Genomic DNA, 26,333 nt, shown 5'->3' with positions numbered 1-26,333 from the left:
GATGTATGTTTATGGAGCATGCTTTTTTTTATTGCCTGTGCCAAATTAAAATTTGTACAGTGAGAAATGGGTTTATCCTACAACTCTGATTTAGAAAGATCCTAGATACTTTTTCTGTATGTGATCTTAAGCAGAACTTGAGACTAGTAAACAACACAGTGTAAAGGTAGGGGTTTAGTCCAGTTGTTTTTATTCCTTGTGTAACTGATTAAAATAGTTCCAGTGATTATTGGAAAACAATACAGGGAAAAAGTGTTGTTTTAAATGAGCAATAAAGAATAGATAGAGATGTATTTGGCACATATTTGCCTCTTTTCCAAATTCACTTTGAAAAATGAAATGCCCGTACTATAAGTCCTGTTTGGTCCATATGTGCAAATCACGGTTATTTAAGCTCCTTCTGTTCTACCAACACCTAAGTGCCTTGTGATTTGACCTTAAGGTCAGAGCCTGTTTGCCTTTATAGCAACACCTGTGAAAAAATTACAGATGCTAGAAAATATGGGTGAAATTGTGATGTTCCCCTGGCCTTTGCACTACGCTTTGGTGTAATCTGAGCTAAGTAATAAATGGAGAAGAGCTGTTTAGAGCAGCCTTAAGGAAGAGGGGTTTGAGTGACTGAATTCAAAGATTTCAGCGTATATTTGGCACTCAGTGCTTTTCAGTTTCTTAAAGTGACTAATGGAACCTTTTTTTTTTTTTCGTATTACCACGTTTGAAAGACAGAACTCTGAAATGCTCTCCATTGTCTTAAAATGCACAGAAAGGACTTTCTGATATGTGGTGAATCCTATAAATACTGGCCTAGAAAAGCATTTTGGTTTTTTCATTATTTGTTTTATAGCATAGGCATCCATAATCAAACATAGATAGAAGAGAGTATGATTATCACATAAAACTCTTCAGATTTTAGCCAGTTCCATACCATTAATAGAATGTAAAGATCAGTATGGATATGTATGAATAGGAGGTAAACAAAATAAAATCAAACTTTTTAAACTATAAAAGTATGGGTAGAAAGAACCAACAAATTTGGTCATATATTGTCAGGTAATTTAATAAAATTTTTTATTTTTAAATTCACTTTCATTGGTTTCAGTTCCCTTGAATTGAAAACTAGAGGCATTCTGAAAATTATATTGGAAGGTATTCTTTGTTTCAAGTTTTAATCTCTGCAGGAATGGGTATGTTTTCTGCAACATTTTGGTCATTTTGTACTTCTGGATGACCATCTGAGATAAGTATTTTCGTCCAGAAATCCAGACCATCATCACAGGAGGTAATGTTAATCATGGGATTTGGGTCCACAGTAAAGTCTTACTTAGGCTAAAAAGAATAAAAAAAGGCTTAGTAAGTACTGACAGTGGATCCTATATCACAGAATTCAAAGGAGTGGTATGAAGTGTAAGGTATAATTATCCTCACTGGTATTGTAACATTTAGAATGCCTGTCCCTTATTTCAGGAAAGAAACCCTAGTTTTGCAGTACCTTCTGAGAATCTCTGTACTTTGCAAATGGAAGTTAATTGGACACAAGCTGTTTGAAAAGGGAAAATAATATCCAGATTTTATGAAAATGAAGCAATTTGACAGTTTCACAGAAAATGTTAATGGTAAATCCGTGCATTGATACTGCTTCACTGTTTGCCCCACTAACTTCCATGACAAAATTGGTATTTGATTGAAGCAGCATTCATTCGTGTGGAAACAAACAGTCCCTGAATAGCGTGAGCATGTGACATGAGCCACTTTTTTGTACATTATTGATTCTTGTGAATTTCAGCTAACTCTGGGATTTTTTTTTTACTTTGTTTTTAAGTAAATGTTCATGCCATTCATTCTTTTAGGGTAATCAACAGCTTAGTAAAGCTGGGAAGTCAGCCTGTTTGTTCAACATGTGTACTTAATAAATGCATACTAAGTCTCGCTTCCTTCAGTAACTGACAGTTGTCTTTCAAAAAAAAAAAAAAAGGAGAAATTGTACTCCTTTCTTTTTACTGCCCTTATTTAATTAAATGAAAGGTGTGGTAAAGTGTAGAAAATTTTAATTCCACAGTAAATCATAGTAATAGCTTCTCATTTGGTAAGGTTTAGCTGTGAAATTAGAGGTGTAATAGTTACCTCCATAACTAAGAACATCAATAAACATTTGCTTTTATAATAATAATTATGCAACAAACAACTTTAAAAGAAGATTTAGACTGTGAACCTCAATTCACAAGACAAGAGGAGGAAAGTCTGGGACTAACTCTGAGTTACATGTATTGAATTGAACCCCGGCATCTATCTCTGGTGATCAGTTTAAATTGGGAGACTGTAATATACACAGATGTTTAGTACCCATGTTGAACTTGGCATTGTTAATACCTGTTTTATTTTAAGGAACTGTAGCTTGATTTCTCTTAATGGCAATCTTGGCCTTTCAGTTGCCTGTCTTGGCAGCCATTGCATTGTTCATGAATGTCAATAATTGTATATTTACTCATAGATAACTAAAGGAAATGTGCCAATTTTACTATGAAGCCTCCAAATATAATTTGTGGCATACTAGAAGATACCAGTCAATTCTTAATCCATTTAAGTGGCATTCAAGAATAGATATTTTATAGGTGCTATTTCATCCCTGTAATTGCATTTATCGTTTCAAATTACCAGTTTGGTAGATAATCAGATTTGTTTGACAACATCCATTTTCAATAAAAACATATCAGCTGGTAATTGACTGTATTCAAGTCCTCTGAATTTCACATTTGCCAATTCCCAAATAATTTTTTTCTCACCAAGGATCAATCTGGATCATCTACCTTGGAATACTGACACCACATTAACATTTTTCTAGTATTACAGAATCCCCAGTGTCTTACTGTAAGTTAACAGCAGCAGGCAGGATATTTGCTTTGAGAATTGCACCATAATTCTGGTGCCTGAGACTCCTAGCATCTCAGAAACATCCTAGTCCTGGCAGACTTAACCAAACATTCTTCACCTTTTCAGTGGACTGGAAGATACCTTATTATAGTCAAGAATACCTTTTTTTTTCCCCCAGATGAAAAGAAATATTTATTAAAAACTTACATATTTCTGTCTCACATAAAATGTTCAACCAGTCTTGTTAGCAGATGAAAGTACTCTACCTACAATTTGTTTTGAATAGCCTTAAAAATCTTTCTAATGCTGTCTGTGTTGCTGCCAGTCATTAATCTTTCCTAATTTATTCAGTTTCCAAGGTGAATTTTCAGCCACTGTTACTAATCACATTTTATGTAGTGCAATTCATTTCTCTCATTTTTGTCTGTAAGTAGCTTTTCTGATTTTTGATCACTTTCACTTCAGCACTAAATATGGATACTGTTTTAGCCAAAAATGTTCCCAGTTTTTGTTGTGAAACTAGTACTACTCATTGATGTTCTTGAAGATCACCCGATCTTCCACTCCTATTTTTCTGTTTAGTACCCCACCCTACCCCCTCCTAGTCAGCTTCATGAATTAACAACACTAAGAGGCAAGGACAGGTTTTTTAGATCTGACTGATTTTAGTCCTTTTACATGTATTACCCAAATTCTCCAAGGGGTTTCAGGAGTTCCAGCACTGATCATTACAATAGCTTAATTATAAGGCGTCTTGCGCAATTGGATGTTTGTCACTAGTTCTTGTGGCTTTTCCAGTGTTGGCCACTATTTTGAGATCTAATGAATTTCAAATTAATTTCTCATCCTTTTCTCTTGAGCAATTTTTCCTGCAGCATCAAGGGAGCTTAGTTACGTGAAGAACTACAGTTCTAACAATTCAAAACTAAATTATCTAATAAAGTGGGTGTGGCTGCTCACTTAATGTACCTTTAATTGTCTATTATCTCTGCTCTTTATTTCATTCCTGTAAATACAGGCTTTCAGATTTATGGGAACTGAATCCCTACAAACTTAGGCCAAGTTTATTTCTGTCTTATAAAGTATCTTCCCACAGTAGTGCTGATGCCTCAAATTTGGTTGTAACTGGATTAAGACCCAAGGAGGTACCTGGCAAAGATATGAACCCGGACAGTTGCTTATGTTATTTAATTAGCCAAAGTGGGAGTCTACAGTGTTTGGAGTTTCTCCAGGTAAACCTGGTTTATCAAAATTTGACATCACGCGTGCACTAGACATCTTGGAGGTCTCTTGCTGTTGCAAGTGATGCAGTTAGGGCAGGCACACAAAGAGTCTGTGGCAAAACCCATAGTTTGGTTCTGGAAATAAGTCTCATTTTATTAGCTTTGTGTTAGACAATTGATTTTTATTATGAAAAAAAGAGGCTATCAGAAGTGAATTTGAGGAGGGCTTTTTCCATTCCTATGGTCATTTCAGCTCTCTTCTGAAAGTTTTTGAACGTTCATTTCTGATACCCTTCAAGTATAATCTGCTTGCACAACCCTTATCCTCAAAAAAGGTGTATCAGAGGAAAAGTACATTATTTTAGCACAGCATGGGTTAATAAAAGGTTTGATGGATTTAGACTTCTTTGTCTTTTAAACTTTCATCACCAAATGACGTTTGACACACTTTTCCCCCACATATGAGATGAGTTCAATAAGAGAACAAAGGAAATATTTGTTTCTCAAATTCAGAAGATTATTTCAGAAGAGAAACTCCTTTGAATTGACTCATTTAGAAGTATGTTTCCTGTAGTGTAATAATGGGAAGAAAAAAATCTATGGTAACTGCAAAAATATTCTGGAGAGGGCTGTCAAATCAACTTGTAAAGAGACACAAGCTATCTTCTCTTACCTTCCTCTTTTTACAAGCACTAACTAACAAAGATTACAATGTTTTTCTTCCCATTGCATTTTATTCTGACAGATTAGGGATGCTCCCAGAAGTAGTAGCATTTCTCCCGACAGTTAGACTTTTTATTTTCTACCAGTTTTTGTCAACTCCCAGAACCATCTAAATCATTGACATTTGTGTGCCTGAGCTCAAGGTGTTAGTTTCTTCCTGACATTAAGTCTTTGCTTTTCTGCTGTTCCTTGAATGGGGAGGCCTCTTCAGAGTTTAATTCTTCCCCCCGCTCTGCCCCCACCCCCACAAAGACAGCTATTTTTTTAATCATACATCATAACAAGTCTAACAGATAAGAGTCTTCCTTGCATCAAGTTTTAAACATCTGGCACAGTTTACATTATATAATATAGAACTAGCTAATTTCTATTTTTTCTGTCTGTCTCCTTACATTTTGAAATAGAAAATTATTTCTTAATCATAAACTATATTTTCAATTTTGCAAAGCCTTCTCTAGAAAAGAAATGATTAATCCAAGCCAGTAGCACAAATAGCAGCAAATTGCACATCTCCTTTCTCGGTGAACAGGGGCAGTGATCTAAGTAAGTGGTGATGGTCAGGGTGCAGGTCTGGTTGCATCAGCTTCTCTGGTGAAGTGCTACACTTGACCAGTGCCACAGCTTCATCCTTTGATTCTGTTTTCACCTCCTGCCCAGCCTGCTATGGCTAGAGGCCAACTAAGTGTCTGCATGCCTTCATTTTCACTACAATATTAATGCTAGCAATTGTGATCCTGTCAAATTTATAGCTTGTAGTTAAGCAGTTCTCTGGTCTGGTTTGACTTTTGAACTGTGATACGGAGGCCAAGGGGCAGTGCTTCAAATTTAATCTTGCATACATTTTCTAACATTTATTTATGCAATAAAATTTTAAATGGGAATTTGTAAGATTTTGGCTCAAACTTTTAGATCAACGTGAATGCAGGAGGATCCCAAGATTAATATTTCTGTTGCCCATGGTGGAGGAATTGACTTTACCTTTGCTTGTGGTATTAGAAAACAGTAGATAAGCAAAGAAATGCTGAGCTAGTGCAGACTCAATCCAGTACGTGTGCTGGGCACAGACCTTCCTTGTTTAGGTCCAGGAACAGAATAGCCATATTTGTTGGAGACCCAGTATTGCTTCTGGTCGTGGGCTGGCTCACGCTCAGCCAGTTGAAGCGTTTCTGTTCCTCATGGTGCAGCCATGTGCTTTAGGCACAAGGCGTTGGTTTGCAACAGAAATCTTAGTTGCTAAAACTAAGTGATTAACAGTTCCAGTGACTGCTAAGATTCATCATTTAATTATATATTACTCCACGCTAGTTTGTCAAGTCATTTTCTGAAAGGCATGAAATGTGGTAGCTGTGAAAGCATAACATCAGGTGGCTGTTATTTATCTCAGCAAGTAATGTCAAGTCATTGGGAGGGGAGGATGGCTTGGTCTAGGACATGAAGTGAATAAACAACATGCAAACTAAACATGACATACTGAAGTAGACTTGCAGACTGACTTAGTGCTGGTTCTTGTTATTCTCTAATTCTTGTATGAAAGCAGAGCCTAAAAGCTAAAATCTGCTGCCTTACTGTGCATACATAGAATATGTTATACCCCCTACCATAAAGAATATGGTTTATTGTTTCCTAGTTTCTGACAGATTCTGATGTTTGCAAGGATGAATTATTCCTTTAGATATTTAAAGACGGATAAAAACAGTCATGGAACAGGAAGAAATTAAGTTTTTTTAATATTCAAAGCTTTGTGTTCTCTAACTCAAGTGAAATAGCAAGACGTCATAAAAAAAAAGCTCTTTATTTGGGATTAGGAATTCTCTAGTTTTATAAATAGCTGTGACACAATATCAGCTTAGGTTTGTGACTTTTAGACAGGTCAAAGTATAACGTTTCAGATAAATCTGGATAAATCAGATAAAACTGGCCTAAAAAGCAAACATTAGCTATGTAATGGTAACTCTACAGTAGAGCTGAACTCCAGTGTAGAATTGCTGTTTCTCACAACTGCCACACAAATGCAAATTTATTGAGCTTTATACACAAATACTGATTTCTAGAAAAAAACACAGAATTTGATAGAATTTTTTTCTAGGTTTCCTACTTTCCTGTGTTTTTCTGTACACATTATTTAAGCAGCTACCCTGGTACTCCAGCACTGAAATACCTGAAATCCTGTTACCCAGATCGGTGACCCAAAATGTCTGCTTTCCCTAGCCTCAGCAGCCACCCAAATATTACATTCCATTAGGAAAGGCAGGAACACAGTGGTTTTACCCAAATAATCCTAAGTGTCTGACACTGCTGTAATCCTGAGAATAACACAGGTGAATAAAGAGGAGCACCAAACCTATTACATTCCTGAACCACTTCCTGACATCCAGCAACACCAAACACCTCTCTTAAAGGTCCTGGGATGCTCTTTAGCAAGAATGAAAAATAAATCTAGCCTAAAAGTCTGTGTCAGTCTCTGTTCTCAAGGCAAATGAAGGAAAGAGATTGCTAGCTACACCAGTCCCCAGTTCATCACTGCAACACACTTTAACATGACTAACAACAGTTGACTCTGGACCCAAGCAGTATTATGATTATTTCCACTCTGCTTACAGTGTATTGTAGGTTTGTGTTTGTAAACAATATTATTGATCCCTAAATAGTCTTAAATATACGCAAATACAGAATAGAATATATTCAGTTGTAGAGTTTTATATAAGGGCTCTTATGAGATAGAACTAGTTTTTCTCACACCCTCCCTAAGATACAAATTAATAAAAATGCACCCATTGACTTAGTTGTAACATGAGAAGATGACTGACTGACCACTGCAAATTTGTGGATGATTCTCCATATTCCCTAGCTTCCCTGTCTGCACAAGGACTCTAATATTCAACTCTATTTTTGGATATCCAGTGTACCAGTCCAGGTAAATAATTGATTGTCCCTTTACCCTCTTCTGCTATGCCCTCTACGTGGAGGCTTTTGAAAAAACATAGGAAAAAATCAGAATGAAAGATGTCCTTTAGATGGAGGACATATTCATTCATATCATACAGATATTTCTTCTGTCATCTTTTCAAGCATTAATTATTTTCTTGGGGGCGGGAATAAATCTAAGGTGCTTGCCTTAAGCTTGATTGTACTCATTTGAAGTTCCTGACATGTCATTACAGTTAGGTGTGATCTGGGGAGTGGAGATTGTTCTGGCACAGCTTTAGTCAGGACTTACAAACCAGGAAACTAAAGTTAATAAATATCCCACTAATCCCAAAGTATGTTTTTTCTGGGCATGAGAGTATATGGGGGAAGAACTGCTGACAATATGCAACTTAAGAGCAATTGGTCTCTCAGTATGTTCCAGAAATCACCCAAGATTTGGAATGTCTGTGATTTTAAAAATTAGCTGAAGGTAAATCATCCCATGACACGATATGATTTTGAGGTCGCTGTTGCTTTGCATAAGGTTCTGGGAGCCTGACTGCACTGTGTACATGGGCAAGAAAACGTAGCTGCCTTTTAAAATACTGACTGGTCTGATAGTGTCCTGTGACTTTGCATTTAAGCATTATCTGCCAAAAGAAGGAATTAGTCAAAAATTTGAAGAACCTGATCCTTAAAAGGAAAGCAACATCTAGCTTCACAAAACTAAATTCCGTCCAATGTAGCACAGGTAAAATACTTCACCAGGTGAGTCAGGATGAGGTAGTGAGAGGGCAGCTGGAGTGACTAAGGGGATGGAGCATTAAGATGAAAGACTTCGGAGGCCAGATAAGCTCTGCTCTATTACCTTCTTAAGCTTCAGCTTCCGATGTTTCTTCAAATTATAGGAACAAACGAGCAGGTTTGAAGGCTTAGTGCAACTGTAGGCCTATAATACTACTTTAATCTATTTCTTTTTGAAAAGGAGGGAGAGTAAGGTAGAGAAAAAAAACTGTGCAAGGTGTTTGACAACAAAGAGTGCAGGGAACTCAGAGCTCTTTGAGGGTCAATTAGCCAGAAAATGTGCTAAAGACTACATGCTCTATTGGATTATTGGCCAAAGAATTACCCCAAAGCAATCAAAGTGGCCCTGTTGCCTGAATACAGAGAGGCAATTACAGATTTTGAGGACATGCTACAGAAGCTTTAATTAAAGGTATTATTTCTACATCACTGAACATTGGAAATTAAATTCTTACTTGCAGCCATGAGAAGCAGCTTTTGTCTTTCTCTTGCGTGTAGTATGTCAGCATAAGACATGGCTGGCTTTGGCATCTCTTCTTTAGGAACGCATATTGTATTTCACCCCTTCTCGTAACTACCAATTATAATGTTGACATATTAAGAGGTGGATTTCCATTGCTAGACCTTCTGGCTTCCTCTGGCATTGTATATGTCTCTAGCAGCAAGGACAATACAATCTCTGACTAGATTTCAAGGTGAAGTTTATGAAATACTATTTGTGCACAGAGCAGAAAGGATTAACTATATCAGGAGTGATAAATCTGTTATCCTTAAAATGGATAGTATAGTAAACTACAATTTTTAAATTAATTTTGGCTCTCGATATACTTGATGGTACAACCAACCAGACCTACAAGCGCAGCCTTCCAATATAATTGCACCAGCAGCAAGTGCAGTCCCTTCCTAGCACACCTACTGATAATGGTGCCTCCAGGTGTGCCTTGGTAACTGCTTGACAAGTGAAAGCTTTCTTCAGGAAGATCATGCTCTTCACACCCATACCATTCTTGATGATATTACATACACAGATAAGACAAACTCGATTGTCAACTTTGAACTCCTGCTCAAAAGCTGCAGGTCACAGCTGCTAATTTTTCTGGGAAGGCACCCTTTGGACTCCTTTTGGCATCAAAACTGTATTGAAGCTTAAGAGCACTGGGCTTCAGCTTACGGTATGATTTATTCAAACGAGATAACAGTGCGCGCATTTTTTGCTGATTCCCCATATGTGCAAGTAGCATAAGCACATGTCGTTCATACAGCCTTGACTCTCACTCTGAAGTTTTATACTTCAAGAGTTGACATGATAGTCCAGTCCATAACAGAAGCTTTGCTAGAAATCTAAACCACCATTGCTATTTACTTGATAATACAAGAAACACACAAATTGGGGGGAAAAAAAATCCTTACTTTTGTTTCCTGGTTATTTGGATGAATCCTCTGGTTTGCTGTCCTGCTCTGTGGGTTGCTTTGGTCCTCCCACAACCCATGACTTGTCCGCAGCACAGTGAGGTTTTGCTAGCTCAGATCTCCTTTCCTAGTCTTGGTTGCTCCCTCAGGCAAAGCACTGCCCGCCACTGCAAAATGCTTGTTTCTCTTTTCCCCCCTTTCTGCTCAGATTTTTCACATTTCTTTTGATTTTTTTCTTTCTTTATGTACTTCCCTTTCAATGTCTGAATTTTTTGATCTGAAATTTACATTTGCTCCAGATTCTGGTGCCCTTGCAGACATACATGGACCAACAGCACCCCATCTCAGGCGTGAGCCAACCTTGTTCCCTTACCATGTGTGTGGTCAAAGGAAGAGTCACTAAGATGAGGAAGCCTTAGATCCCCCATCTGTGGGATGCAGTCTGGAGGCCCTTTTGGCAGGCAGGAATATACTTTGAAGCATTCTGTAGTGCAGCCAGTTATCATAATAATAGTTTCATTATTAACAGGAGTTCCTAAACTCTCTGTAAACCTATTCCTCAGCTCATGTTTCTTTGGTGCAAGAGTGAAGTATTAGCTGGACAGATGGGGACCCTAAAGCTTTTAACAGGTTCTTTCATTTTTATTTGCTTATTGTCTGATCTCTTCCAGTCACAGAATTATACCCTGCAAGTGCCATGTCTGCAAAGCACCAGGCACACTAGTCACTGCACTGTGAAGTAACCAACGTTGCAGGGTTGGCTAAACTAGAAATGGAGGGGTGATTTGAAGGTCCTGCTTCCTGCACTTTGGGGAGCTAAATGTTCCCCCTTAATATTAATTATATATTTACCTCTTCACTGCAAGGAAGCACAAAGAAACGTAATATCACGGTCCAGCATCAGTTGCTGCATATAAGATGGTATATATGGCTGAATGCCTAACCCATAGCCTAGAACAGCGTATTCAGAGCCACACTGAGTGTATAGTTTCATTGTACAGGTTTCAGCCACACCAACAGCTTGTCCCGCTCTCTTCCCCTCTCCAGGTGGAGAGCCACCACCTCCCTTTTGGTGGTGGTGATTCACTGATTCAGTTCACTTGTGTTGTGAAGCTGTGCTGTAAGCTCATGGTAAGAAGGGATAAATTTTATTGGTGTTAAGATTCTAGCTAACATAACTCTTCACTTTATGCCATAATCATTAAGCCATTTCATAGTTTCTAATATAATGTCATGAATTGCCATCAGTTTTCAAAGTTTATCACAAATGCATTTGATTTAGTTAAATGCAAGAGAACTTGTACTGACGTTAACCTTCTAGGGAAAGTCACTAGTGGTGGATGTGAGGGTTGGGTAAGGCTTCAAGTCACCCCCACTGCCTGTCCACCTTCTGCCTAACTTCTGACTGACAGACTGACAATTGGTGATGCCCAGATAGCAGAGCATTTCTTGTGCCTGAAAACATAAAATTGTTTCACACAATGGGAAACGGCACAGATCTTTGAAACTGCCTTTGATAGACTGAGTGCAGTATTGTTTTAGACCCCTATCCAGATGTCTACAAGAAGTTTAGAAACAGTTAAGTCTCATCATATAATTGGGTCTAGATGTGCAAGAAGATAAAGTAACTTTCCCAAGGCTACACACAGGGCAGCTCAGAAGAACAGACAAGTCAGACTCAGTTTTTTAACTAACCATATTGTCAAAGCTCTTTTTTTCCTATAGTTTTATAGTGGGGTACTATGCCAACGTTATTAACTTCTGCTTGGTTCTTGCTCTTGTGCCGGTTGAAGCTTACAGTCAAGTTTCTAAAAGAACATCACTGTGTGCTGCTCACATCTTTGGTACAATACCAGCTTTATTCACAAAGAGGAAAGCCTTTGCCACTAACTACAAGGGTACTTTATTTTTAGGTTATGTTTTCATCCACAATCTGCAGAGTGATCTGTATGTGTGGCATTTGTTTCTTTTCTAAATTTGTTCTGTCAAGTTTTATTTTAACACTTGTTTTGAATAGTGCAGCTTAGCAGTGGCAAGTGTCTGTTTGGCTAGAGTCATATGCCAGTAACATCCAGGGGCTAGATAATTTCACTTTTGTACATCCAGTGTAAGTTGTTGGTTTGCGCTAGTAGCTAAGACTGGAACCGGATGATTTAAAAGATACTGGTTCTGAATATTTTTTAAAACAGCCTTTAGGTAATGTTACTGTGATCATTTACTACTGCCATCAGATTTCACAAGGCAGCCAAAATTGAAGTACACATTTAAGTTACTTTGCACTTGCAGCATGTTAGACAAGAAAAAGACCTAATTGCTGTTCTTATTCTTGTAGCTGCAAATTATGACTACAAACCTCATAGGGGACACTTCTTCAATGAACTATTTCCATTGGGGAGCTAACAAAGAATATATCTCTGGGCCTGACCACTAGTGATCAGAGTGTCATGAAAATATTCCTGAGGTTTGAGGTTAATTTGGCTGCTTATTGCCTTTTTTAAATAGCTCTTTGTAAACGCAGTAAAATGTTCTGGGCTGATCCTGAAACTTAAATAGCATTTGGAGCAACCAGAGAGTAAGTTGCCATTAGGAAATTCTTGCAATCCTTTTGCAGGATGCAGAGGATGCTGAAGGGCTGAGTGCCAGTGTCAGGAGCAGGCAGGGAACAGGACTGGAAGCAGCTCTTCAGCTGTTGTCTTCAAACTGGTGCAGAAGCAAGTAGAGCAGGGATGTTTCTCATCTGCACTGATGCAACCCCATGCATACCCAATAACCAGCTCTTCTTGTAGAAGATGCTTTCTTGGATTTCAGCCTATTGAGATAAAGATGCAGACCAAGGAGTGAGGGCAAGGAAGCTGACTGGTGCCTGATGCTGTCCCTGCTGACCTGTTTAACTTCTGAGTGGAAATCTAGTAAAGGGCCCTTCTCTGCAAGGGCAGTAACATTAAAAACATGGCGGAAGCAGCCTTCTACAGGAGGATCTATAGGATTCAGTGGCCTTGTTTCATCCTCTCCCCTTTCCTCGTTTGAGTTCACAGCATCATCTGCAGCACTACTCACTGGAGGTCCTGTGCACTGTGCCTTGCTTCCACACACTTGCTAGAGGTGGCTTCAGAAGGAGCACCTTGCTGGTTTCATTTGGTTTTGTCTTTTGAAGGGCTATCTGGTCAAAATGCCACTCACCTCAGGACAGAGACAAAAAAATTGCAAGCGTAGCTGCTACAGACAAGCTTGAAGATATTGCTGGTATAACCACCATGCATAGATAAATTCCCAGGTACGAAAGGCTTTCCATGAAAAAGTCTGCACAGCTCCTCCAAGTTCTTCACTGCCAATTCAACTACTTTGGGTTTTTCTTTGTTTTTACTTTAAACGCCCAAATAACATTTAAAACTTGGGGCTTGGCTTGAGGTAAGAGGAAGATAATCTTCAGGTTGTTCATTGTTCCACAGTTTTACAGTGTATATGAAACTGCTTAAAAGCCCATCTCCAGATGAGGAATGTAGGTTGTTTCTAATTACATGACATGTAATCAAGCATGACATGCCTACTTACCCCATAGATGACAGCAAGCTTTATTTCCTTAAACAGAGTAAGGTGGGAAACATTCAGGTGTTAAATAGCCTAAAGCCTGCAAAAGTTCATTTCGGTAGCCCTCTGGGTCGACTTAACTGTGCTAACTTCTATTATGGGAGTAACTTAGTCAAAACAACTGGAGTGTGAAAAATGCCCACGCTTTGAGCTACACATTTTATTTTTAACTAAAAGCATTTCCTCATTCTATTATCAATCATGACAACTGTTAATGCAGGAAAGTGAGAGCCCCTTCTTAGCATCTCAGCACAGAGAGTGGTTTAATACTGAGAGCTTTGTTCCCCATATGAAATGCCTATTGACTTCTTTGGCCCAGAGAAATATTGATTTTTCTCTCACTTTCTTTACAGGCTCTGCTTTCTTTCCTGGTCGCTGCGCTGAGATCTTTGCCAAAGGTCAAAGCATTGGGAAACTTGGAGTCCTACACCCCGATGTTATCACCAAGTTTGAGCTCACCATGCCATGCTCTGCCCTAGAGATCAATATTGAGCCCTTCGTGTGAAGATGGGACTTTTATCCTCCTACAGCCGTCCACTGTGACACGCAGCACCCTCTGCTCTTTTGTCTTCCTCTGTGGGGGACATCCGCTTATGCTTTTATGTTCCAATAAACTAGAAAAACAGAGCCTGGCTCCCTGGGTAAATATGTTCCTTACAGTGCAATTTGGCTAGCTTATGCGGGGTAAGAATGTGGCATCTCGGACTAGACCATGCACTCAATATTTTTAAAGGGGGGGCGGGGGGAGAAACAAGTTGGGTAAAAGCCCAGTGTTTTACAAGAGAAATGTAATGGCAGAGCACATGATTAGTTTTCAAAATCAGAAATGTTCCACAGACACAGCTTCATCCTGTAACTGATTATGGCTGCATAGCAGGAATCTCATTCTTTTCTTATTGCATGAAATAAGATAATTGATTAGAGCAAATGTTGAGTGAATGTGAGCAGAACTAAGGAGTTGAGCTTTTATTCTGTACGGTTGTCATGTGCTCATCAATGGCTGGGGGAGGAAAATAAACTTGTTTCATGAAAACCAGAGCTATTTTGTAAGCAAGATGTGTGTCATATCTGCTTCCCTACTCCAGACATAACTGTTGATCCTTTATCATTCTAAATTCAGAAGGGGGAGGGGGTGGAATTAAATTTTTTCATGGTTGATGTAAGCCTAGTGGTTTTTGAAGCTCCAAACCAAATTGGGGAAATGCATTTAAGAGCATATGCCAGTGGTCTTTTGCATGAGGAGCTGAAAGATATCAAAGCCTTTGTCCGACTGAGGCTGGTGTATTTGTCTGCAGAAGTTAGTGTGGTCCCACTGCATTCACATAGCCCCACCAGTGGCTTTCTGGACCCCAGCTGCACAGCAGGGACCACGCAGCATTCAGTTTTACTTTCCTTGCAGTTTTCCCCCTGACAATATATGAGAACCTCTCACAGGTCAGGTTTTTCCTTCTAGGTGGCTTTCTGGCAGCAGCTATGCTACAGCCAGGCACATTGTGCCTCTGCTGTCTGGGAAACTGAGAAGCTCCATCCAGCATGGCGATGCCAGATACATCCTTTCCGGTGTAATGCCACTGAGTGGGTGGCCAGCTCAATACACTGGAGCAGGCTCTTTACTGGCTTGCTAATGAAGCTTGCTATCCCTCATTTGCAATATTATAACCATTGCTAATGTTACAGGCTAACAATAGTGAGTATTTTGCATTAGGCCAATACGCTGTGGCTTGTTTTCATTGCTAGGGCCAGATAGCCCCTGATCCCAGGAGGGGCCTGTCCAAGAGTGGACATCTGGGTGATGCTGGAAAAGGGTGTTACAATTACTATCTCATCGAGAAGAGAGATATGCAATGGTGACGGTGAGGTTTTGAAGCTCATAGTTTTGAGCTGCGTGCCTGTGCAGACCCCTATCACTGGGCCCATGATGGCTTTTCAATGGTAGCCCTGTCTGTAATCTTAACAGGTGGGAGGGCAACAGGCAAGGCTTTTTGGTGCAAGTGTTAATCCAGTATGAAAAATGCACTACAGTTACCCATCTGGAAACCCTACAGTTCCCCTCAGATGGAAGTGTAGATTTTAATTATCTCTGCATGACAGACGTGAAATGAGAATATAGCTATTGCCATACGTTGCACGACTGACTCCAGTGCCCACGGAGAGTGAGAAAACTGCAGCTCACATTTTACAGTCTCCCAAGGGATTAGCCAGCTTGTCGTTCACGGGATACATCTCTCCGTGATGCCTACACAACTGTAACCAAGCAAGCTCACAGTGTGGGAAGCAATCTGTAACGCAGATGGTAAGTATTAAACCCCGCTGTTTATTAGTGTGTCATGCATGGGGCTTAGGACGACAATAAGGCAGATTTGCATTTCAGCAGAGTACAGGCATATTTGCATGCACTAAATATATCTCGCTACACAAGATTTTCTGACTCTTTGGGTGTCCCAGTTCTCCTGTGAATTTACTGTCCTTTTGAGTGTAAAGACCAGATTACGCTGGGACTAAGGGCTTGAGCTGCGGTGGTATGTGTTGTGAGGCTTTTAGGGATCACTTCTCCCTTTTCATACCATTTGCCCATGTGGTGGTAGCTAAGCGCTCCACAAGCGGGACGTCAGCTCTGTCCCAGGAAGTAGCATTACTTGCTAAAAGTAGAGGAGGAGAATCAAGAGAAAGGTTAAAAAGGCTCTTCAGAGCCACCGACCCCTCTCACAGCTAGATGCGGTGCTAGCAGCCTTGCAAAGGCTGCTGTAGCTCTGAAATTCAAGCTTTGCTGTAGTGCTGTGGTTAGGATTAGCTGTGAATCCCAACGAGTGGGACACTTCATACAAGTCTAGCGTATTTATTGCAGGGCGTTGTCTTTCATAGCCCAAACCCAATTACCTGATATTTACAGCTTGCTCATAGCTGTATTCAATAATCAAGGTGTCTAACACACAGCTTCATGCTACAGAAAGCCGCCGCAAGCATTACAATTTTGCTTTTATCCTTTGCTGTAGCTGTGATCTCTGGCAAAAGACACATTGTCTGCTGATGCCGGTGGCTTTTGAGCAATTTTTTAACATCTTTTGAACTTTGATTTTTTTAATGAAGAGTTGGAAGTTGGATTTTTTGCTAGTGGTCCCCAATCATGAGTTACTTTTGGCCTGCTCCTGCTGGCTGCGGGTACTGGGTCATCACTCACTGAGGATCTGAACAGGAGCACAAAAAGCTGGAGAGCCGGCGACAGAGAGGTCAAAGGCCATTTTAACGTGCTGTCTGGGTGACTGCTGGGTTCCATTCAGCTGGACACGAGTACTGACTTCTGTGTTTGTCCTTGCTCTGCTTCGGTCCCACAAAGGTGCTTTTCCAAACAGCAGTGCCCCTGAGGCAGCCCGGCTCCAGCTCCCAGCCGCAGGCCTCTGCGCTCGCGGCTCACCGTTGCTGCTGCGCAAGAGGACTGACGTCAAGGTAACGCTCGGGACCGTTTCCATCTCCTGGCTGGTAGCGGGCTTGCTTGCAATTTAAATCATTCTGGGTTTGGCAGGCCAGTGTGGAATAGGCCGAGCAAAAGCAACGGGCGCTGCCAGGAGGCTGCCGCGGGGATCGCGGCCTCGGGCACACGCGACACCTCTGACCGCCCGGCGACCTCCAAACCGAGCCCGGCGCGAGGGAGGGCGGCAGCGGGGACGGCAGGCCGGCCGTCGCTGCCGGCCAGACTGCCGGCCTGGGCCCGTGCAGGCAGCGGGGAAGCGACGCGCTCCGTCCGACGGGAGCAGGAGCTCAGCGGCAGCCAACGAGGGTCACGCTTTACGCGAATGCGCGAGATCCCACCCACTGCTGAGCCGCGCTTCCGCCCTCTTCAGAGTTGTACCCACGTTTCCGAACTTCCGCTTGCAGCACACGTTCAAAGGGTTAAAACTGAAACCGAGACCGTTTTCTTTTCTTCCATCCCCTAAGTTAAATCACCTGTATCCAGAAAAGCAAGGCCCAAGCTTACTTGCAGTTTTACATAGAAATCTGGATGGATTAGGCGACTGGGGTCATGACAAAGTTACTGTTGGAAAATTAAACCAGACCAATTCAGTGCTTGCTGGTTTGGTTTTTAATCCCTGCCAAGGGGTGCAATAACATTCGGCTGCTGCCAGAGCAGCTGGATCTGCGCTGGGGGACCGGCACACAGAGATGCCCCGCGACGGGCGGAAGCCTGGATCGGCGCCGCGCGCCCGGAAAGCGGTTTGCAGAGTGAGCACCTCAGGAGGAGGCAGCCTCGGGGCAGGACAGAGCGGACTAAGCTGAGGGTGAGATGCCTGCTACATCCCTGTCGACAGCACAACAAAGGAAATTTAGAAAACGATTGTCTTGGCACCACCCCTCCAGCTGAAGAAGGCCGCGGGATGGAGAGCTGTAGCGCTGAGCCAGGATGTACGGGACAGTACTGAGGAGAAGTCAACAGCCCAGGCTCCATGGCTGGTGCTCCATATCTGGAAGTTATCTCCTACCCTGTCCAAATCAAAGGCAGCATTTTACTCTAAAAACCTGAGCATGCCTATTCAAGAGGATCCAGCTGATGCCTTTGTGTTACTGAGTACCGAACATGACCGGCAAACTGGCCACAAAACCCCATTTTCTACCATCACACTGGAGATGCAGAGACACCCGAACTGCAGGGATGAAGAGGTGGAGAGCATTTCCAAAGACAACAAAGACACACATGGGTTTGCAGTGAGGACCTGCATGTTAATGAAATACAGAACGGGTGATGCGTCTTACCTTGTCAGAGGACTTGCCTCTTCAAGCCTGGGCCCGTGGGAACAGCTGCGGTCCTGTGAGCATCCCACAAGCACAGCCACAACGTGAAGCCCAGCCGAAAGCCTTGCCTGGTCCCAGCAGCCCAGAGATGCTGCAGCAATCAGGGCTCACCCCAATCAGCTGTGGGCACTTGGGGGGCCACAGGCACACCGCTTCCAGGCAGGATGTGATGCTGACAGGAGGACACGGCTCTACCTGGTTTCAAATACACATCCTTGTTGACAAAAAAACCTCATCAGGCTCCTCAGCGAACACAAATAATCTGCAGTTTATGGGATGTCATGCTATAATTGCATATATTAATTTAAAATAAAATTTGGCTTCCAATTAACTGTTTAGTCTATTAGAGGTAGATATTGCAGGTGAAGGAGATTCCAGGTGCCCAAGTGTCCGCCATCAGTAATGACACAGCAACTCTCACATTTCCATTTGCAAAGGACATAACAAATAGTTGTGAGTAGATCAGTAGTCTTTTATGTTTTAAAAGAAGCAGGATGTTGCTGCTGAGCCCAGAGGAGCCAAAGCTCACAGCTAGACTGAACAGGGAACAAGGCGCCACAAGCGGGCCAGCTTGGGAAGAGAGGTGGGTGGCTGCATTTGAGAAGCTTTTTAAACTGCAACTCATTCCCCTTACATCAATCATTTACAAGTAGCAATAGAGGACACAAAATTAATGGAGAAACACCAGATTTTGCAAAATAGGTATATTTTAAAATTTGAACCAAATACCGTTTGAATGTATTGCATGAATTACATGCAGGTGAATACTATAAAAGATAAAAATACCTGTGCACATACTTTATAAATCCAAGCATTTATATATAATTCATAAAATATTCATAGCATAAAATAGCTGTGATTCAGAACAGAAGTTTTACACGTAAAACTGCATGAATGTCTCTGTCAAACCGTGCCTTTCTTGGGACTGATTCAACCCCACAGCTTAAACCCTCAGCTTGCTGCCAAGTTTTTTCCCCAGTTTTGGTCCCATCCACTGTGATGTGGCACCTCCCCAGGGCTTCAGCTCTGCCATGCAGTTGTACATCATAAAGCACTCTTAACAGAAGGTATTTTAAAGGTGTTTTAAAGCCTGATGGCAGCGCTTCTGTGGTGGGTGGGAGGGAGGGACACTAAGGACTGGACCCCATGGCTTTGGTGGCCCGAATCCAGCACTCACCAAAGGGCATGTGTGAGTGGGCACGTGCCCTGCTGACTCATTGAAGCCATTTGCATGCACATGTAAAGTCCACACAGCCTGATTTAGAACAGTTTATCCACAGCCTGGGAAAATCTAAAAATGGTTAAAGTTTCTGCTTGCATTTCTTCTGGAGACTACCAAACTGGTTTTAAAAATCACACAGCTCTTTCACGTGCACGCCTGCCGTGTCTCAGCCAAAACTCCCAGCTATGTTTTTGGAACTTGGTTATATTTATCCAAGCAGTCAATTGATGGCAAAGCACCTCTACATTCTTCAAGTTAATTTTTCTTGAAGCCAAGAAGACAAGCATACATGGTTAAAAAGCTGGCTTTCACTGCACATTCTGCCAGGAAATGCACAGGTGCCATGTTTGAAGCTCCGTGGTCATAGCGTGTTACATTTTTCTAGCCAAGCAGACCACATTCACCACTGTATTTCTCAACAGCTCATTGGTCCAACAGCTGATATATATATTTTTAAAATAAGCAGCCTGAGTTATAGCGACCCTCCTATGAACACTCCTCAACTGCTACTTCACGAGTGTACACACGGTATTGCAAGATGCATGGAAGACCACCTGTAATGCTGTGCAGCACCAGAAAATGATGACATCTTATCATCGCCACACATTGTAGTCACTGGAGACCCCACTCAGCTCCTTCCACAATGCAGTTTAAGGACACTACTTGTCACTCCTGCATGATAGGAAGGACTTTGTCCCATCCCCTAGACAGGGAAGCTAAATCAGAGTTAAACAGTTTGAACACAAGCCTCAACATTGCGGTAACAACTCTGCTCGGTTGTATGTAGGCAAAGGTTCTTTAGTGGAGGCTTTCTTATCAATATCCAGGATAAATTTGTTACATATCACTTAAAATGTTTTGTGTTGGATTTTTCCTTTCTTCTGTTTTACTTTTTTGTTTGGTTTGTTGGGTTTTTTTGAGGAATTGCAGTGCATAAGACCATACACACAGAACTAGCCAGGTCTGGCAGTGCCATCAGAAGACACTATGACAAGCGACAAGTACAACTATTATCAGATTTCTTTAGGGAAATGCTCAGCTCTATCCAAGTGTGACCATCTCTGATCTCTGCCAATGCTTGTTACTGAAGAAACCTGCCGTCTTGGCCAGCAGGATGCTCCACCAAAGCCCAACAGCGCGAAGGTGCCAGCACTTGAAGAGCCTCTGCCTCCACATCACCTTCCCATTTTCAGCCACTCTTCCTTCGCCCCCAGTCCCCAGGGGATAGCGGGGCACAGACAGAGCTCTGCATGCCCCAAGGACGGTGCTTTGTTCTTGGCTGGTTGTCTCTTCCCCCACCCCACCAGCTCCTTCATCCCCCATGCCCCAAACGCAAGCCCTTCTTTGGCTTGCTGTCCTGCTTCAGCAGGAGCAACCCCATGGCCAAGTAGGCCATTTTGCAGCCCACGGAGCCATGGAGCTGGTGTTCCACAGGCACAGCCGTGCTTCCTGACACCCCTGACCCCATGGCAAACCAGCTGCTGCTGCTGCTCCAGCAGGGATTTGGGCTTTGTACTCTGTGCTTGTCATCTTTAGTCATCTGGGCCAGGAGTCTCTAATTATGGGACACAGTGGGGTCAGTGATTTCTGACCCAAAGTTATTTGTGTACAGCAATTCCCATGACTCTTCCAAATCAGGTATTTTAGGCCAGTTGTATTGGGTTTGCATAGCAAGCTTTTGGTAGCAGGAGTTTACAGGGGTGGCTTCTGTGAGAAGCTACTAGAAGCTTTCTCTGTGTCAAACAGAGCCAATGCCAGCCAGCTCCAAGACAGACCCACTGCTGGCCAAGGCTAAGCCCATCAGCAATGGTGGCAGAACCTCTGGGATAACAGATTTAAGAAGGGCAAAAAAGTTGCAGGGCACACAGAAACTGCAGACGGAGAAAGGACTGAGAACATGTGAGAGAAACAACCCTGCAGACCCCCAGGTCATGAAGAAGCAGGGGGAGGAGGTGCTCCAGGCACCGGAGCAGAGATTCCCCTGCAGCCCGTGGGGAAGACCATGGTGAGGCAGGCTGTCCCCCTGCAGCCCAGGGAGGTCCACGGTGGAGCAGATATCCACCTGCAGGCCGGGGAGGACCCCACGCCGGAGCAGGGGGATGCCCGAAGGAGGCTGTGACCCCGTGGGAAGCCCACGCTGGAGCAGGCTCCTGGCAGGACCTGCAGATCTGTGGAGAGAGGAGCCCACGGAGCAGGTTTTCTGGCAGGACTTGTGACCCCACGGGGGACCCACACTGGAGCAGTGTGTTCCTGAAGGACTGCACGCTGTGGAAGGGACCCATGCTGGAGCAGTTTGTGAAGAACTGCAGCCTGTGGGAAGGACCCATGTTGGAGAAGTTCGTGGAGGACTGTCTCCCGTGGGAGGGACCCTATGCTGGAGCAGGGAAGAGTGTGATGAGTCCTGCCCCTGAGGAGGATGAAGCAGCAGGGACAATGTGTGATGAACTGATCGTAACCCCCACTCCCTGTCCCCCTGCACCACTGGGGGGGGAAGGAGGGGTAGAGAAAATTGGGAGTGAAGTTGAGCCTGGGAAGAAGAAAGGGGTGAAGGGGAAGGTGTTTTTAAGATTTGGTTTTATTTCTCATTACTCTACTCTGGTTTGATTGGTAATAAATTAGATTAATTTCCCCAAGTTGAGTCTGGTTTGCCCCTGACGGTAACTGGCGAGTGATCTCTCCCTGTCCTTGTCTCGACCCATGAGCTTTTTGTTATATTTTCTCTCCCCTGTCCCGCTGAGGAAGGGGAGTGATAGAGCGGCTTTGGTGGGCACCTGGCATCCAGCCAGGGTCAACCCACCACACCAGTGCAGAAAGGCACAAAACACTTTCTGGTCAAGTTACCAGCCTTGCTTGACTTATCACATCTCTGAAATGGTGGTGCCATACATTGCTTTGTAAGGAAGGCACCGTGCTCACATCAGTCCTAACAGCTTGTGCAGCAGTGGCACAATCACAGTAGCACTGAAGCCAACTGAGGAGTACGTTATAAATTTATACGGCACTTCGACTTCCAGTCGTCTCCGGGCTTCCAGGTCACCAATGGGAAACTTGTACCTATAACCCAGCATGCCAAGGACCACATTCTTCATGAGCTGGCGTGTCAGTAGAACAACAAAGATCCCTACGAAAAATCTGGCTAGCACGACCACCACTATTTTACTGGTGATCAGAGGAAATCCAAGCTGAAAATTTTTACCGGTGTAGGCTGGTGCAGCATACTGGTTATTTAACCAAAATCCCACAGTTGCTCCAGCTCCTGCTCCTAAGATAGTAGTGGTGTCTGCCCTGGTAGGGCTGTAATAGTCTAGTTTGGGGTAGTTGTAACATAAGACAAGTGGCACAACTATGGAAAGCAGTGGACAGAAGGGACTAGTTAAAAGCAAGTGATCTATCATGTCCCACGCAGGATACAAGAGCACGAGCAGCACAGCTGAAATCAGCGCTCCGCCGATCACATCCTGCAAAGAGATCACATTTAAAAGCTTTGTGAGACCTGGAAGGTAAAACAAATATTCTTGGGTGATGATAAAAGACCAATATCTGCATTTGTGGGCACACAGCATCAGAGGAACATCCTGAATTGACAGCCATGGCACTGTCCATGCGCATGACAACCCGAAGCCTGTGCTAAACAAATCGCGGCAATCCGTGCACCCAGCGTTAGCCTTGTCTACGTGAATGTATCTGTTGACCTATATTTTTCCCCTGAACAAGTGAGATTCTTCCCCCCACCTGCTTTTATGTTTTAAGGGCACTCTCCACTTACGACCTCAATGGAAAAGGCACATGCACAACTCCATCTCAGGGATGATATCACAGCAAGCTGCATTCATACAACCCCTTCCCCTCCCATAATCCCACAAGTAATTTCATCATGTCAGTAGGATTATCGCTTGCTTGCTTTGCAGAAATGGGAAGATGCTGTCTTTTGTCAGAGACAAGCACCCGGTCCAGGAGCACAGGCTCTGGAGGAGAAAAATGCAAAGCTGCAGGACATGGTGCCTGTGCCATGATTTCTGCCAACCGTGGTGAGAAGTAGGCACCGCTGGGCAGGAATACATCAAGAAGAAATTTGTTGCCCAAGCCTCTGAAATCTGGCTTGCAGTAAAGCGCCCAAGGCAAGCTCATAGTTAAAACCTAATTTATTAACAGAAGCAAATAAGGTGTTTTGAGAACTTGATTGTTGTCGACCGCAAGGCTGGGAAAGAAGACAAGAGGTAACCCCTAACAAAAGCTGTCTGTATGAGAGCAGCCAGATAAAAAAAAGCAATGTAACAAGTTTCCCTGCACTGCTCTCCCGGCCTCACTCAGGAGGCAGCAGAGTCTGTGCTCTGACCATGAAATGCACTGCAAAAGCTAAACTCAATCACAGACAGAAACCTCCTCTTCTCAAGATTGTATCTTTTTCACAGAGCCATGACAGTTGACTACTACCATGCTTGGTCACCATCTAAAATGAATTATTTATGAGAACTTCACTTATAGTTAGGCAGGAATGAGGGGACTTTTTCACAACAGAAATATTTATGACTTTCTGGTAAATGCATTACTCCAGTATGGCTGAACTTTAGCTGTTTATAACTTCCAGGCAATAGATTCACAGCACGTTTAGTTTTAAGCAACTCCCAGATCAATTTTGCATATTCCTGATACAAATTTCCACTTACATTTATTCCCTCATCCATGACAAGAGGACAGCCATGGAAATACACAAAGTTGTTCACAGATGTCTAATGTGTAAAATACCATTAGGTATCAATATTTCACAATAATCCATCTTCTGATACAATTTTTAGATGATAACTTTACACACAAAGGCATGTTTTGGCCCAACACTAACTGCATCAGCACAAAAGAGCTGGGGGTTGCTCCCAGCACTGATGCTCAGAAATCCCATCGCCATGCTGTACCTCCATTTCCCACCCCACTATTTGTCCACCTCATATTAGAAGAAAAAGTCCTGACATCTCAATACCCCCTCCACGTGTGACTAAGGAGTGAAACTCAAAAGCTGTTCACATGCTTTTCCGTTCCAATTAAAGATACTTAACCAAACATTAACATTCCCCTAACAAAAGCTTTGCTCAGATTTACCCAGTTGACTCCAGCGGTTCCCAGCCAGGGCGCAGACAGCCTCTATTTACGGACCCAATTAAAGTTTTCTGAATTTTGTTATCCTCCCATTCAGCCCCAATACAGTGACAGGGCTCCTGCAGTTTTCAGGTAGGACCCAGATAACCAGCTCTGCTCCCGACCAGTGGCTTATACCAGTGGTCTCCAAAGTGGGTGTGCAAGACAACCCATCGGGCTGTGGGAAGAAAATACTTTTTGCACCACTAATAAGTACAATAAATTTTTTTTTTTTTTAAAGTAGTGCTTATTTCATCCTTATCTCATTCCTTTTTAATTTTTATTTTTGTGTATGTTTTATAATGTACATATCAGTACAATAGTACATGTAAATAATTCATAAGTAAATATACATATATTGGGGTGCATGCTCAGAATTTTTTTACTGATCAAAAATGTTTGGAGACCAGTGGTTTAGTCTGGATTTTCCCCTATCCACCAATATATGGGCTTCTCATTTTGGAGATTCCTTACTAAAAGCTGGTGAAGAGCATGGGACATAGCCAGCCGCAGCCATCAGTAGTGACTCCCTTTGGTTGCGGTACACACAGGCAGAGGTTTGATTTTCTCAGAACACACAGAGGAGGCGGGTGAGTTCAAGACCAACACTTTACAAGGACATTTAGCCATGCAGAATTAAAGATTTCCCCCCCTTGCCTGTTAAACTAAGGAGAAGATGGGACGAGGAGGGATGGCTTTGATTTCTGTGAGAAAAACTGCTTTTCTGGACTGTCCCTACTGTGCCACCAGGAGCAGGACCTTAGCTTTGCCTGGCAGTGGAGCTGCTGTTAGCACTCCCAGGAAGCACATTCTTGCCCGTCTGCCTGTGTAAACACATTAGCCTCTTGCCAAACCCACAATTACAAAGGAATTTTTAAATGAGGGCAAACATGAATTTTGCTCAAGGTGCAGCACTACCAGCAAAGCTTAAAACCTCCCGTTTCCCCGCTGGGATGCTCCAGCTCCCTCAGCACAGACAAGTCCTCCACAGGGTCCATCCCTCCCCAAAAGCCCCCCCCAGCTGCTGCACAGCAGCCCCTGCCTCCCCCCTAGCAACTAGCATCTGCCCGCGTTCGACAGAAGGGAGGCCTCACTCCTATCGATTTTAACTAGAGAGCTGTCATTTTGCTTTGCTCCCTAAAGAACAGGCCAGTATTGGGTTTCTAATGCTGCGAGTGGTTCAAGTTATTTTCCTGTGCTACAGGTACATAAACAACTGAGGTAAACACCCAGTTGCATGTGATGCCTGGGATGCAGGACTGGGAATTTCAAAATGCTTTCTGCCGATGCTTTTCACCGATGGAGCACGGCGGTGGCACCGTCCATGGGTACTGGCACCGCTGCTGCCACTCTCACGCTGGGCTGGGGTTTTTTGTTTCACAAGGTCTTAGAGCACAATTTGGTTTAGGATTGAAAAAGCTTTCTGGAGGCAAGACCCTTCTGTGCTCTTCCCATTGAAACTACGGTTGGAATTGCAAACACTCACAAAATGCCCCCAAAATATCGAACCAGCACCCCAAACGCAGTGGTACTTGAGATCTTCCCTGATAATGCCAATCAAGGCAAAAATAACACTTTTCCTATTCTGTCTTGTATATGGTCACTTATTGTCTGAATTCCCTTCACGCTTTCATTTACAGTGTGAGGCTCTACTCGCTCTCCTAAACAGAAAT

At 42.8% G+C, this 26,333-nt stretch overlaps 2 protein-coding genes across 2 annotated transcripts in view; one reads left to right on the top strand and one right to left on the bottom strand.

Moving 5' to 3' along the window:
* FARSB (phenylalanyl-tRNA synthetase, beta subunit) overlaps positions 1 to 14,150 on the top strand; it is a 41,724-nt gene extending 27,574 nt beyond the window's left edge. The window contains exon 19 of the mRNA XM_010568415.1: positions 13,877 to 14,150. Within this exon, the coding sequence (XP_010566717.1) occupies positions 13,877 to 14,028 (152 nt within the window). The 3' untranslated portion in view covers positions 14,029 to 14,150. The remainder of the gene's footprint in view (positions 1 to 13,876) is intronic.
* Positions 14,151 to 22,442: 8,292 nt separating this feature from the next.
* SGPP2 (sphingosine-1-phosphate phosphatase 2) overlaps positions 22,443 to 26,333 on the bottom strand; it is a 55,719-nt gene continuing 51,828 nt past the window's right edge. Inside the window, exon 6 of the mRNA XM_010568414.1 lies at positions 22,443 to 22,988. Coding sequence (XP_010566716.1) covers positions 22,443 to 22,988 — 546 coding nt within the window. The remainder of the gene's footprint in view (positions 22,989 to 26,333) is intronic.

This window comes from Haliaeetus leucocephalus, unplaced genomic scaffold (genome assembly GCF_000737465.1).
Source record: "Haliaeetus leucocephalus isolate CR32 unplaced genomic scaffold, Haliaeetus_leucocephalus-4.0 Scaffold240, whole genome shotgun sequence".
In the NCBI taxonomy this organism is placed as follows: domain Eukaryota; kingdom Metazoa; phylum Chordata; class Aves; order Accipitriformes; family Accipitridae; genus Haliaeetus; species Haliaeetus leucocephalus.
This window is presented reverse-complemented; position numbering and strand designations above follow the sequence as displayed.